The sequence below is a fragment of the Suricata suricatta genome, chromosome 13 (genome assembly GCF_006229205.1).
Source record: "Suricata suricatta isolate VVHF042 chromosome 13, meerkat_22Aug2017_6uvM2_HiC, whole genome shotgun sequence".
Lineage (NCBI taxonomy): Eukaryota > Metazoa > Chordata > Mammalia > Carnivora > Herpestidae > Suricata > Suricata suricatta.
Window position 1 is genome coordinate 83915829 of NC_043712.1, and position 14587 is coordinate 83930415.

The window sequence follows — 14587 nt, forward strand, 5'->3', positions numbered from 1 at the left end:
CGAAGCCCGGGAAAGGAGACACAGGTATCTGGGAGAGAGGAGTCCGCCTTTCCTCCCACCCAGCCCTCGGGAACCCAGAGGTACAGACATCAGTGTCTTCATGACTCTGCTTCTCACTTCACTTCGTAGCGGGTCAGCCCGTCTCAGAGCCCTAACTACGTCAGCACACAGGTGACCCCAAGATCAGACCAACGCAGGCTCCTCTCCTCCTGACTCGCCCCTGGGGCTCATCACAGGTTCCTTAAAACCAACTCTGAAACCTCGCCCGTCTCAGTTCGAGGTGACTCCCACCCTTCCAGATGCGCCAGCCAAACCCTGCGGTCCTCCCTGACCCTCCCACCCCCCACACTCCATTTCCAACCCACCAGGAAATCATGCCAGGCCCGGCTCGTTTGAACGAAGCCAAAATGTTACTGCTTATCCCAACTTCCACCACTGGACACGGGCAGGAAGACCAGAGAGAGGGTGACTGCGATGACCCGACTCATGGAAGTCTGGTTTTCCGGTCTCTGCCTCTTGTTCCACTTCAATATACTCTCCACACGGCACCCAACAGCTGTATTAAAACATAAATCCAATAGTCTTCCTCTTCTACTCAAATCATGCTTTTGGTGGCCTTACAAAGCGCTAAACAATTTAGCCCCCATTTTTTCCCTCACCTCCTCTTCTGTCTCCAATTTGCTCACTCCACTCCAGGCACCCTGGACTCCTTCATGTTCCCAGAATTTGTCAGGCTAATGCTCCTGCCCCAAGGCCTTTGCACTTGCTGTTCTCTCTGCCCAAAACTTTCTTCCCCCAGGTCTCCACATGACATATTACCTCCCCCTCCAGAGCGCAAGCCCCAAGGGGACAGGGAGCTTGGGGTTGATCTGTTCACTGCAGTATCCCCAGGACCTAAATGAGAGATTGGCATGAAACAGGGCTCAATAAATAGCTGAATGAGAGAGAGAGAGAGAGAGAGAGAGAGAGAGAGAGAGAGAGAGAGAGACAGAAAGACAGAGAGACAGAGACAGAGAGGAAGGGAGGGAGAGAGAAAGTCATCAGAGAACTTTCTTTCTGTTTTATACCTGAGGATCACTTTTAGAGACCTCAGAGAAGACACATGCCTATAAGCAGATGAATGACCCTTCCCTAAGATGTAAATATAAACTAAATAGTTATCTAAAAGATCTTTAAGTGACATCATTATAAAATAACTTTATTATAATAATTTTTCTATATGAACACAATTTTCTTTTATTGAACCAAAGTCACAGAATTGAGATTCAACTGTTGAACTACATATCGGTCAAGTGAGAATCCAGCTTCAGAAGTTCGTTCCCAGGCACAGGGGCTGGACGAGTGCAGGGGGAGCCTGTCAACACAGCCAGCTGCATCATTCCTTTGGAGCACATGGGCGTTTTCTCCTTCCTTCCTTCCTTCCTTCCTTCCTTCCTTCCTTCCTTCTTCCCTCCCTCCCTCCCTCTCTCTTTCTGTCAACCCCTATTACTCGCCGATGGTAATTAGCCAGCCAATCTTTGGAGAAAATGTATAATCAGGCAACTGAAAATGCCTTTTATGAAACTCCTTCCTGAAAATAAATCATTTACCCTGAACATGGTCAATAGGCACTCTTAATTTTAAATGAAATGCCCATTGATTTACCAAGGTCTGTGTTCCTGACCCTGTGGTCTAGCAAAATTCATTTTCCCCCGATTTCCGAACACAGGAGAAGTGACAGAGACACAGTGTTGGTTTGGATTCACTAGCTCCATGGAGAAAAGCAGTTAGAGTGATTTCTCCATCATCTGCTCAGATCATGCAGCTCCATCCGTGGCTGGTGGCGGCGTGAAAGCCCCTTCCCCAGACAGAGCACAGAACCAGGGTTACACTTGAAAGCTGGCCTTCCCAGGGCCCATGGTGGATCAGGCTCAGGCTGATCCAGACACAGCGCAAGCTTCCAGAGTCTTCCCTAGGGGTGGCTTCGTGGGCTGGGCCGGAGGAGGGACACCTGCTTCACCGGGGCAACTAGAGACCGTGAAAGTAAACTCCATCTTTGTGCCAGAAGCCTAGACACGCCCCACGTCCATTTATGATGCAGTGTGGGGCTCACAGGATACACAAAACAAGAGCGCCTGCCTCACCGACACAGCTCTGTAACAACACCCCGCACACCTCCCACCCACGCCTTCGACAAGTTTCGACAAGTGCAGCCGAATCACTTGAGATGGGCCAAAAGGTCAGGGCCCTGAAACTCCGCCAGCCTGCTAATCTAAAGCCGCTGGAAAGCACTCCGTGGGTTTCAGAGAACAGGCGGACTTTCCACGACACAGAAGCAGCTTTGTTTCTGAACAGGTGACGCCTCCTAATTAGAATCAATGATTTTTTTTTTTTTATTGTCACTCCTGATAAGCTTGTTTGCCTAGCTTCATTTTCCTCAAACACTTGAAACGTTTCTACGAAGGGTGAGTGTCGGCAGAACGCTGAGACAGGCCTTGAACCTGGGCTGCGGTACTGCGTGATGTTTACACCCTGCCATCTTTGGGGGTAACTCTGCGAGCCTAAACACTAAGGGACAGGGTGTAAAGAGCCAGGCAATTTCATTTTGTTTGAATATATTTATGGAAATGGACCAAAAGTGTCCACAGAGGCACACTGTCACTTTTTCCTTGAGCGTGTGCCAGTTCATGACCACAGGCAAGCATGCGGAGAATAGGAGAGCATTTATGACCACACTGTGTGTATCAAATAAGCTGCTTCATGAACAGATGGGAATATTGTATTTCAGAGTCTTCGTAAAATAGCCCTTCACACCAAGCCCTGTTCACAATGGTGGATCTCTTGGTGATTCATCCGTGACCCTGCCCTTGATAATGAGCAGATCTCCCTCAAGGGTGAGTGCCTGTGGGACGTGAAGACATCAGGCATCCTCATGACTTAGAGACACGAGGAGCGGCAGGGGATTATGCACCAGGAACATGTAATTTGGACAAGGTGGGAAACGCTGAGTAATTCACTTGAGATAACATGAGTTTTCCCAGCAGTGGTGACTGTGTGGGGATGGAATCCTTGGAGAGTAAACTAAAAAAATGGTTGGGCTGAGAAAGATCTGCGAAGTTGAAAGGCAAGTCGCAGGAGCCGGTGCCGATAAGAAAGAAGAAATGGCCTCAATTGAAATCACTGTGACCACGCGGGATGGCCACTTATGGGAAGCTCAAAAGTGAACTGCGTCTTCTTTTGAAGGGGATGCAGAGAACCGGGAAAAGTCAGGGGTGAGCACCAAGGACACTTCTGGTCCCCCGCAGAGGATACATATCCTTCTTCGACCTCCTCCGACGCACACAGAGAGACCGTCCTTTCCAGCCTCCCTTACGGGTCGCTGGGGTCGTGTGATTGAGTTCTAGCCAACGGGATGCAGGGAAATGTAAAGTGTGTCCCTTTCAGACCCAGCTCCTAATTTCTGTTTCTCAACATCCTGTCTTTCACATTGGACTCAGACAGCAGACGCATTCGATGGAAGGATCCTGAGTCACTGTATGATCACAAGTTGTATTAGAACATGAGTAAGAAATAAACCTTTATCACAGCAAGCCACTGAGACTTGGGGCTGTCTGTTACAGAAGTTAGGTTATCTTAATATATTCTAACAATGCTTCCTTGTTAGCAATTGCTTTTCTGAATGTCATGTTATTGCCTAAGAGTTGTGTCTCATCTCAGTCTCAAGCAAGGTGATTTCAGAGTCCTGTAGGAGCAATGACAGAAATAAATTTGTTTTCAGATCAGTGGAACACAGGCTACCCGTGGGGGGGAAATGGTTGGCATCATTTACTGAGATGTGAGAGAGAACAAACTATCCTTCTGTTTCCTAGAAGTTCACTCAAAGAATACTTGTTTCTAGCTTTTTATTATGAGAAATTTCAAGTCATCATACAAGTAGTAACAACAGAATAATGGACCTCCTGTATCCATCACCTAACTCCAAGTATATGGAGATAAATATATATGCACATCCACATATCCACACACACATATATACAGGTAGACACACAAGTATGTATGTATATATAGTTGAGGTCTACTATATGTTAATATAATCACTAAGCTGGGCGCTGGACACAAAGGTGAATAATGATCTTGGGGTATATAGTAGAAAGAACAGAGTATGAATCTCGAATTCAATGAATTATTTCACTCTGAGGGCTACAGTGAAGATTAAAAGTAATCTAGCAGAGTTTGTAGGATGGTTATTTTCCTCTCCAACCGATGTCCCTGAAGGAGCTGTTCTCCAAGGGAGAGGTTTACTACTTCCTTCCAAGTGAAAACTAGCTAACCCCTGAGCCTTTCCTTAGCCATTCACGACGTATATTATGAATTTTATCTTTGCTGATATTCTTCCCCAAAGCAAGACTTGAAGAGGCAGAAAGAAAAATATGGCACAAAGCAAGGGGCCCTGATGCAACATGGAAATTCTCAGGGAAGGGAAAAGAGTAGGAGTCACCACAAATGCAACAGAAGACAAATTTCCACTTTTGCTGAAGGTGGGGACCCCCATTTTTCCTTCATTAAAACTGCTCTCCCACCCCAAGTCCACTGTCTCGGCTAACAAAGCACCATCTGATCTTCACTCCAGGCATTGACTGGAAATGGAAGAAAGGGTTAGTAGAAGAGAAAGAGTTTACAAGTGGCCATGTTTTTCATCAAAGGGATCACCAGGCCCGATATCCAGGCCAACTTAAAAATTAAAGTACTTTCAAATAAACATTCTAAAACACAGAAAAGAAATTATTCTGGAGAGAGAAGTCTGCGACACCGCCTCCTAAGTTTTGAGCACGAGACCAATCGGATGCTCTATCTGGACCCCTGGAACACCCGTGCCCACTGTGGTTGGCCCTGTGCTGTGCTCTCTGGTCATATAGGCAAACGGCCCGATCTCTCGAGGTGTGATCCCCAGGCCACTGCTGGAGCAGGAAGCTCGAGTAACAAAAGGCCCATCTCTCCTTCCACTGCCTTCCCTGCTCTACAGGGATGAGCCCTACAGTGTTCCGGCCAAAATCACTAGGAATGGACGCCATTTTGAGGAGAATTGATTTAATTTGTACCCTTCTAACCATCTCAAACCACTGAGCTCTGTTCTGCATTAATTCAGTTTGAGCAGAAAACAATTCCAAAGCAAATCTTAGCAGTGGGGGTAACTTCTTGAAAGGGCTTGACAGGCTCAGCATAATGAACACCCAGCCAAAGCTTTGCTGAACCGGACTTCACTCTCTCTGCAGAGTATAAAGAGGAAACATTTAACTAACAGAAGGCTACTCGTACACAGGATAATGCATGCGGCCTCTGTCCACATCTTAATCATAACTGATCAAATAGCTTTGGTCTCTGGTCTCTCCCAGATTTAAAGTTTTTTATTTCTTTAATGGCCTTCACAGAAAATGCTCTCGGGCTTGTCTTCACTTACGTGTTTCTCTGGCTGATCACTTGGCCTAAGAAAACTTTCTGCTTCATGTGGCAGCAGCCAAGAGATATATTCTAACGAAGTTTCAAACTGGAAACTTTAAGAGACAAGGGGATGGTCTGGGGGAAGGAACAGGCTCACTTCATAAGCATTAGCGCACAGTACTAGCCACTTCTGTGACAATGCCTCCTAAGTTATCTGTGATTTGTTTTGCTTCTGTTTTTTGGATTAACTGGATTTGCATTAGTATTAACTATGTGTGTAATTCTGTCTAATTTTCAAAATATTATCCCTAATTGATAGTAAATGTCCTTTATTATTGGTCCAAGGTAAATTCCCAGCCTCCTTACCTGCTCCTGGGCCACTAAACCACTCAGAAATGGCTTCTTTTCCCAGCTCATTCACACCCCTGCGTTAGCACCTACTGTGGTCCTCCCCTTGAAGGGCCTCCTTCCCTGTCGCTGGTGATGCAAGAACTGCTATCTTCTTTAGAGATGCAGTTACCTCCTCCAAGAAGCCTGCCCAGACTCTACACATGGTTGGAAGCTTCTTCTCCCGTTTTTACATGAAAACAATTTGCGTGGATCTCTATCAAGGCCCTTTTTTCATTACTGTGTAAATAAGTATTTACACAGTTATTACCTCTAGAAGACTGTAAGCTCCTCAAGGAACTGTCTCCCTTATTTCTGTAACTCCCAGATTCCAGGACAGGGCATGACACATGGCTTGTACAAAGTGACCGAACAAATGAATGGGCGCGCATCAGTTGACCGGATACATCCGTGCATGTTCTATTTGGAGAGGACAACTATACGTGTCGCCTTTCCCAGGACGAGCCTGTATGTACACTGACGTTTCAGTGACACAGAAGCCCTTTCACTCTCAAGAGTGCCCCTATTTGAATAATAAATTAGGTATACGGTCACCCTAAGTTTGGAGCATGGTATCATTACTCACGCACATGGCCCCTGCTTGCCCGAGCCGGGTCATCTTATTTTCCAATTTCTCAACAACTTTTCAAATTAACTCCTTTCTAATTCTTCAAAGTTCTCCCTCAAAAGGATTAGTCATTCCCCTACCCAGGTCCAGCGGCTACGGCCCAAGAAAATAAAACTAGATCCTCTGCCACGATGTAAGCTTACCCAGGTTTTACTCCGTTTTCTCACCAAAGTCCTATCCACACCAACCTCCAATGTGAGTGATGACACTTAGGAAACCAACCCGTCTCCCTGTGGGTGAGGCTGCCCATAGGTTGAGCCAATGGGGAATCCAGCACCCCCTCCAGGTCAAGCTCCCCCACCCCCACCCAGGCACCGTACCTGTCAGCCACACATCCAATGCCTAGGGCTGGAACATTCATTGTCTTACTGATAGTCTAGAAATCCCTGCCTGCTAATTATAGTAGAAACTAGTAAGTCTCCATGGAAAGAAAAATAAAACATCTCTTTTTCCACATTCTTCTACCCAGAGCTTCAAGAAAACACTTCTGAAAGATCAAAGAGAATCAGACTACCTCTCTCTTTTTTTTTTTTTTTGGAAAAATAAATGTGTTTGGTCTTTCATTCTACACACTCAGATTCTGTCTGGACTCAAAGATGTCAACGCGACCAAAGGTAATCAAGACATATTCCAAAGGTCACAGAAGATGTTTCTAATAAATTGCCAAACTAATTTTACACTGGTGTGGTCAGAATGAACTAAGAAAAACACACTTTAGAATCTATATAGGAGCAAACCTCAAAAGGTCTCAAATACATTCCCCTAATCAGATCGTTCATGCAAAGATTTACATAATTCTTTCTAATTTTAAAAACATAATTTCGGGGCATGAAATTAGAGAAAAAGCACACAACAAAAATGAACCAGAAGGAACATTAACCATCATGTAGTTAATGATTTTGCTTAATGAGGATAAAGCCTCCAAATATTTAACCTCTATAGGATTCCTCACGTTGTCTATTGTTTTTCATTAATCCTGGAATCGAAGGGCAAAGAACTAGAAACTACGATTCACTTTGAAACGTTGGCCCGAATCTGCTACGAATTTATTTTCAGGACAGAGTTCATGAAAGGCCAGCTCTCCAGGTAAAATGGATTAAATGCCTTCTAAAGGGAAATAAAATTAAACCACTACCAAATGGAAGGCTTCTAAACTGTGTTTTGGGATGTGAAATTCAATTTGACAGACGCCTTACAGACTGTGGTCGATGCCCCATCTGATGAGAATTTCTGTGGTTTTACTTTTACCTGTACTGAGGGGGCTGTAATTTACGGTGACACATGTATGTCTACAGTATGTTGAACATGTAAATATGCCAGCATCTCTGTCTTAGGCAAAATCATTGGAAAAAATATCTTGCGATTTAGGGGTTTTTTTGTTGTTGTTTAATCATGGAGCTCGCATTAACTGACAGACTGATGCCTCGTGGGATAGGACTTGGAAACTACACTCTCTCTGATCTTTACCAGATGTTTCGCTGGTGGTGTTTCAGCCTCAAGAGACAAAGAGGATATTAATGTTAATTTTATTTATTTAATCACATCAGGCAGATTTGATAAAAGGGAAAATTCAATATTTTGGTAATTTACCAACTCTTCAGAAATATCCCTGGTAGCAAAAGTGTTTTGAAGATCATTTTATATTAAAAGCAGAAAGGCTGCATTACCTTAGATTTGAAAATGGGAACAAGGTGGCAGGTTCGTCAGTGACACTTTTAACTCTGGGACGCGAGGAGGGACCAGGGCACACACTGCTCAGCACAGTCTCCTCCCCCCCGCTACCTGACCCTTAACTGTACAGGACGAGGACCTGATACGAGATGGATGCCCGGCCAAAAGCCACCCGCCACTACCAGAGTCACTCAATTTTATTCCCAGGGAACACGAAATCACCCTAATCGTTGTCAGGACAGCAGAGATAATGAAGATGTACTTGCTATAAACCACCGCCTCTCCACACCTTAACTGAAATGACAGAGCAGGTCTTCATTTCCTTCAAGTTCAATGTCAGAACGTGGAAGCGTTTAGAGCACTGGGTCTCACCCTTGGCTTCTCATTAGAATCACCTGGGAAGCAGCACCCCAGACCAGCAACGTCACAGACTCCAGGTGGAGCCCCGGTCTGGGTCCTTTGTAAAGCTTTTCAGGCAATTCTGATGTGGGTCAAGGTGGAGAGCCACCTGTTTGCAGGTGCTAAGCAGGCCACAGGCAAACAACTTAGAAGTCTAAGAAAAATTACTTAATTTCTCTGGCTTTGTTCTTGTCATCTGAAAAAAAAAAAGATACGCAGGGAAGGGAGGTGGAATGTTAGACTCACTGATTTTCTTTTATTTTTAGATAATAATTTATCCTTACAGTTATGAAAGATTTCAAACAGGCAGCATAGCACAGAAAATATTTTAAGATCCCTATGACACCTATATCACTACCACCCAAGCTAAAAAGAACTTCATATTTGTTTCCATTCTCTCACTCTTGGAAAAAAGATGGGAGCGAAATGCCCATCCCATGTCTCCCTACTTCTTTCCTCTCTAGAAGGATCCGCTATTCTAAGGATACTGATTGTCCTGGCCAGACGGATTTTATTGTTTCACCAAGTAATTATGTATCTGCGACAACTCTAGAACACTGATTAGTGTGTGTCTAAACCTATACAAATCGTATTACACTGCATATATCCTTTGTTTTTTGAGATGAATCCTCATTGATGTCTCTCTATCCATCCATCTATCCTATTCATCCATAGAGATTTATACCTAATTCATTAATTTTAAACTTTACATTTTTCATTAGGAATAAACCACAGTTTATTGATTTACTTCGTCTATGGGCAGATCATTTACTTTTATTTTTTTTAAAGAAAGAGGTACAGGGTCGCCTGGGTGGCTCAGTCAGTTAAGCGTCCAACTTCAGCTCAGGTCATGATCTCATGGTTTGTGGGTTCGAGCTTCGCGTCGGGCTCTGGGCTGACATCTCGGAGCCTGGAGCCTGCTTCGGATGCTGTGTCTCCCTCTCTCTCTGTCCCTCCCCTGCTCATGCTCTGTTTCTGTCTGTCTCAATAATAGATAAACTTTTTAAAAATTAAAAAAAAAAGAGAGGTACAATAAACATCTTTTTGCATGTGGTCCTGCCACCATATGCAAGAGTTTCCCAGGGTAGACACAAGGACATGGTTTTGTTGGATATGCTCATGTTTTTTAACCTTTTAAATTTCTTTTTAATTTTAAAGAAAGAGAGAGAAAGCAGAGAGAGCAGGGAAGAGGGTCAAGATGGAAAGAGAGAGAGAGAGAGCGAGAACCTACAGCAGGTTTTAGCTCAGCAGGAACCCAACGCAAGGCTCAATCCCACAACTCTGGGATCATGACCTGAGCCAGAATCAAAGAGTCAGACATTCCACCAACTCAGCTACCCAAGCACCTCTGGAAATGCTCACTTTGACCTTTACTAGAGAACCCCCAATTTTTTCTCAGCGTGGTTACTCTTACCAGCCACATTCTTCGCTTGTCCCCACCAATACTTGACACTATGCGAATTTATTAATTGTTGCCAATTTGAAGGTTGTAAAGTGGTAATGAACAGTTATACTCTGATAATATATTTCTAAGGTCTCTTCTGGTCATTTAATTGTGGCCACCACATCAGTGCCAAGTCTTATCAGAGTAACAAAATAAAGGATGTGATTTAAAAAAAAAAAAAAAAAACTTCTTCCAAAGTTTATAATGGGTTTACTTTTCCTCAAGAAATGTCTTACATGGCTAACGCTGGCCCATGAACCCGTAAATCAGGCCATAAAAGAGGAATGGGGACATGGCCCCAGCTCTGTATTTATTTTCTTGTATTCCATAATCCAATGTTACTTAAAAAGCAAACTGCCCACTATTCTAGCCAAAGCAAATAATCCGGACTCTGCCAGGCAAAATGCCTGTGGAGAAATGAGTCAATTCATACAAAATTCAAAGCTGTCTTTGGTCAGTGACATTTTCGTGAAAATCTGTGGGTGGGTAAAAGTCTTGCAAAATACCTTTTTGCTATTGGATAAAATGCATCCAGGAAAAATAAGCAAAATTAAGTGGCGACCCACATTCCCCCTAATTCCCTTACTAACACTCCCCAGCCCCCCACACAACCGCTTGCTATTGTGAGCCAAGGCCCATCAGTGTTTCTGACGCTGGCCAACAGAGCCCTTTCCCTTTCGCTCTGCTCCCATCAGATAGGCTCTCTCACGAGGGGTCCTGGCAGACAGAGCGTGCCTGATCTCACTCAGAGCACACCTTCCCGGGAACAGTAACAGGCGTTAACACACTCTGCAACTTCGTGGCAAAAAGACCTGCGGTAGAAACATTCTCAGTGGGCGCTCTATTGGAACCATTGCTATGGATACCGTTAGAGCCAGTTAGTATCCATCAATAATTTGGGATTATACTTTATGTTGCCTTTTCCAGACCGTGAAACAGGGGTTTGAGAAAGAAACAAATCCAACTGGAGTATCCGAACCCTTCTCATCTCAGAAAAACGTAAAAGAATTCGGCATAGTGACAGCCAGGAAAGCTCAAAAGTTTTGGTGAATTCTGAGATTCATCAGAGTTGGGATTGGCCTACCATCCGGAAGGTCTAGACAGAATGATTCAGCACCTAGAAATTGCTTTGGTTAGGAGACAGCAATGAGTGGACTCGGGTATTTTTACTATCACACTGCCATCCCCCAGTCTCTGATCTAATGGACGTCTGTCTGTCTGCCTACCAGCAGAGGCCTTCACTTCTCCAGGCCCTCGCCACTGGCTTGGGACTATCTCTGTGATCGGGGCCAGGCTTGGAGAGAGCAGCTGGTCTGGCTTTCCGTGGAAGAACAGGAATGAGATGTACAGGAGGGTGGAGTTGTTTGGGTGGGAAAGAGAAAAGAAACTATTCCCTTCTTCCCGTAAGTGAACCAAATAATAAGTGAGCAATCCTCCCTCAGCTCTGCCACCTCGAATCTGGAGTGATCCGGAGTGATCCGGATCCCAGAGCCCTGGGTGAGACAGAGGAGCTACAGTCAGGGACTCTGAGAACACATTCTCCTGTGCGTGAGCTGGGATGTGGGGTCGAGGGAGCACACGGGGACCCGTCTCTGGCTGTGAGCAGGCTGTCGCTGGACAGCCCCGTCACACACCCGTCTGCCACCAGGACTTCCAGAAGCACAGTGTGCTGCCTGTAGCCATGGTAACCAAACACAATCGGGTCATCACATCTTTCTTGGGTCAAGAAGATAAGTGAGTGAAAATGATGACTAACTCTAACTACGGTGCAGAGAAAATTAATAGCAGTTAAACATACATGAAACAAAAGTGAACTAGGGCCTATCATTTAAGCTGCTCCTAGCCTCTGGGGCAGGTGACACAGCCACAAAACCCCAAAGATCACTTCATGTCTCCAAGAGATGAATGTGGTCATCTGACTTGGCAACGATCTGGAGCTTTGAATCAACTACCATCAGATTTCAAAGCAGTAGGAGATGAAATATGTCAGTGTTAACAATTCTCTGTGTCTGGATTCCAAGAGTGTGAAGATCGGCTTCAGAGGGGCATTCACGTTACGTACGCTGTCCCCTCCCCGGGGACCACAGCTTGAGTGGACAGCTGACGCCACCGCCACTGCCACTCAGCCGGAACCTACGAATCACGCGGATGCCATGCGGCAACCTGACAGCTGTACAAGACCTAATGCTCACGCTGCGTAGGTTTTCTATGAAAATGGGTCGCTTCCTGATAAAAACAGACAGTCCCAAGACTAGGATCACAGTATTAGTCGGCTCCTAAGAAACCGTGTTTTGTATAAATGCATTTGCACTATAACATGTGTGATTTAATGCTCTGCGGGTCTAGAGTTGATAGGCTCTCATCAAATCTGGAAATCTGAATTTTACAGGCTCCATCTAGAAGCAGGAAGTACGCAGACCAGGGAAGAAAGGAATCACCTCCCATACCCACCCTGAATCATACAATGAAAAGCTATGCAGAGGTCTGCAAATACTCACCTCTCAGCTTTTTCTTTCACTGAGAGTATTTATATTCTTAATAGTCATCATGCACTTTAGCAAAAGTCAACTTTATAAAGTTATACGCCGCTGCAAAGTCTGGGAACGGTGGGGAAATGGGGGAATCCTATTGCACAAAAATTAATTTTGTAATGCAAAAAATATTTTTTGGATAATTCAAGCCTTTATGTTTATTTCAGTAAAGCCAAATCCGGCAAACTATTTTCAGCCAGGATTAGTCAGAACTAAAAGGCTGGACTGTTTTCCTTCAGAAACCTAATGTCTTTACTGCCTGCAACAGGCCGGTGTGTTCTAAACGGAGGAAATGGAATTGCCTTCAATTGCTTGTCTCTTTCTGGCATTTTTAATGCAGAACCCTACTGCCTGAAATGTAATTATTCTTTTCACTCACATAACCTGGCATTCTCACAATGTATCAGCTTCTGGTTTTCCCTGAGAAAAATCGCAACATGGGGCAGAAGGTAACAGCAAGAAATGCAATTTCGTTCCACCAGACATTCTTAAAACTCTTTCAAAACGACCCACTGGACGGTGAAAAGGTGCTTCTAAAACCTGCATCACAGCTGTCACCTGTTTGGTTTGCCTTTGCATACATCGGACCACGTGCCCAGTCTACAGTCAAATATAAACATGGCCCAGATTCTTTATCACCGAGACCTACTACGGTGAGGAGCGACTCCGGCCGAGGAGCCGCCATTGGAATGAGGTCCTTGTCGAGATGATTTATACATTTCACACTCTCAGTGAGCTGCCACATATCCAATATCCAGGGAGCACCTACAATTCTCAGATTTTAACTCTGGAAGAAATGGTCCTGCCCATCTAAACTAATATAAAACACATGTCCTTCTCCTTCCAAGAGTCAGGCGAGCTGAGATCGGGCAAGGCTGCCCTGGAGTCCCAAGGGTGATGCCCTGCTTGTACACCCCGAGGGTTTCTGTTAGGTGTGAAATGATTGTGAAATCACTTAACAGTCACATTATTCAAAAACAGTACATTTTGCCAAGAACCAGACACAGCTCCAGGACCGACGTTGTGAGCAGGGGAGGCGGGGGGGGGGGGGGGGGGGGGGGGGGGGGGGGGGGGGGGGGGAAGAGCCTCCATGCCCACTCCCTTCCCTACCAAGTCCTCTCTTGCCTCCTGTGCCTTCTACCTCTCCACAAACTTGTCTCTCCTTAAAGTTCGGCGAGATCCTGGCAAAGCCTGCTTCTGTGGTGCCCCCTGGGTGCCCCTTCGCTGGCTATAAATCATTAACTGCTCTCACAACCCGAGTGCGCACAGTGGGTGTATGCGGCCACATCTTTCCTAGCCAAGTTGCTAAGTGTGAGCTCCTTTCCAAATGTCAGAACCGCCCCTCCTCCAACCCCGATGCCTGCCCAGTTACTGGAGGGAAGGGAAAATCACTGACTGTTTGCTTTGGAAAACAGCTGAAGCTCGCTGGTCGGCAGTGTGTGCTCCTCTAGCCTGCACATTTCAGCAACCCCAAGAGGGTGCCCGGCAGGCGGGGCTTTTCCAGGATCCTGGCCGGCACGGCCCACACCCAGCTCCCCCTGACATTACGGGATCACGTCTCGTTTGCCGAAGAGAGTCGAGAAGTGGAGAGGTACCACCGCCACCAAGAATTACGGAAATCCTCCCCGTCCGCGGGCTGACGGGAAGTCAGCTTTCACGGACCCCTGGACCCGCGTGTGTCCGCATTACTGTAAGAGCGGGGAATTCCAAACGCCGAGGTGCCCTGACGGGTGGCCGGGCTGGGGAAACCCCGCGCACCTGCCGTGACCGTGCGACCCTGAGGCGCCTCACTCACCGTGCACTTGTTGGGCTTCTCCCCGGAGTGGACTCGCATGTGGATGAGCAGTTTGTACCGGGCGTTGAACGGCTTGTACCTGCGAGGGCAGCCGGCCCAGAAGCAGGTGAAGTCTTCCCCTTTGCGCTGGTCGATATGGACCTTCTCGATGTGGCGCACAAGTTCCTCCTGCTGCTCGTACAGCGCGTTGCAGTCGATCCAGCGACAGCAGTGCTTGCCACCCGCGTCGTCCAGCTCGCCACTGTCGTCGGGCGCGGCCTGCGGCGGGGCCAGCGGCGCGCGGGGGCCCAGCTCCTGGCGCTGCAGGTGCGGGT

General features: G+C 46.1%; 1 protein-coding gene across 1 annotated transcript in view; it reads right to left on the minus strand.

Annotated features, from left to right (window-relative positions):
• GLIS3 (GLIS family zinc finger 3) overlaps positions 1-14587 on the minus strand; it is a 430817-nt gene that overhangs the window by 269820 nt on the left and 146410 nt on the right. Inside the window, exon 5 of the mRNA XM_029919687.1 lies at positions 14274-14573. Coding sequence (XP_029775547.1) covers positions 14274-14573 — 300 coding nt within the window. The remainder of the gene's footprint in view (positions 1-14273; positions 14574-14587) is intronic.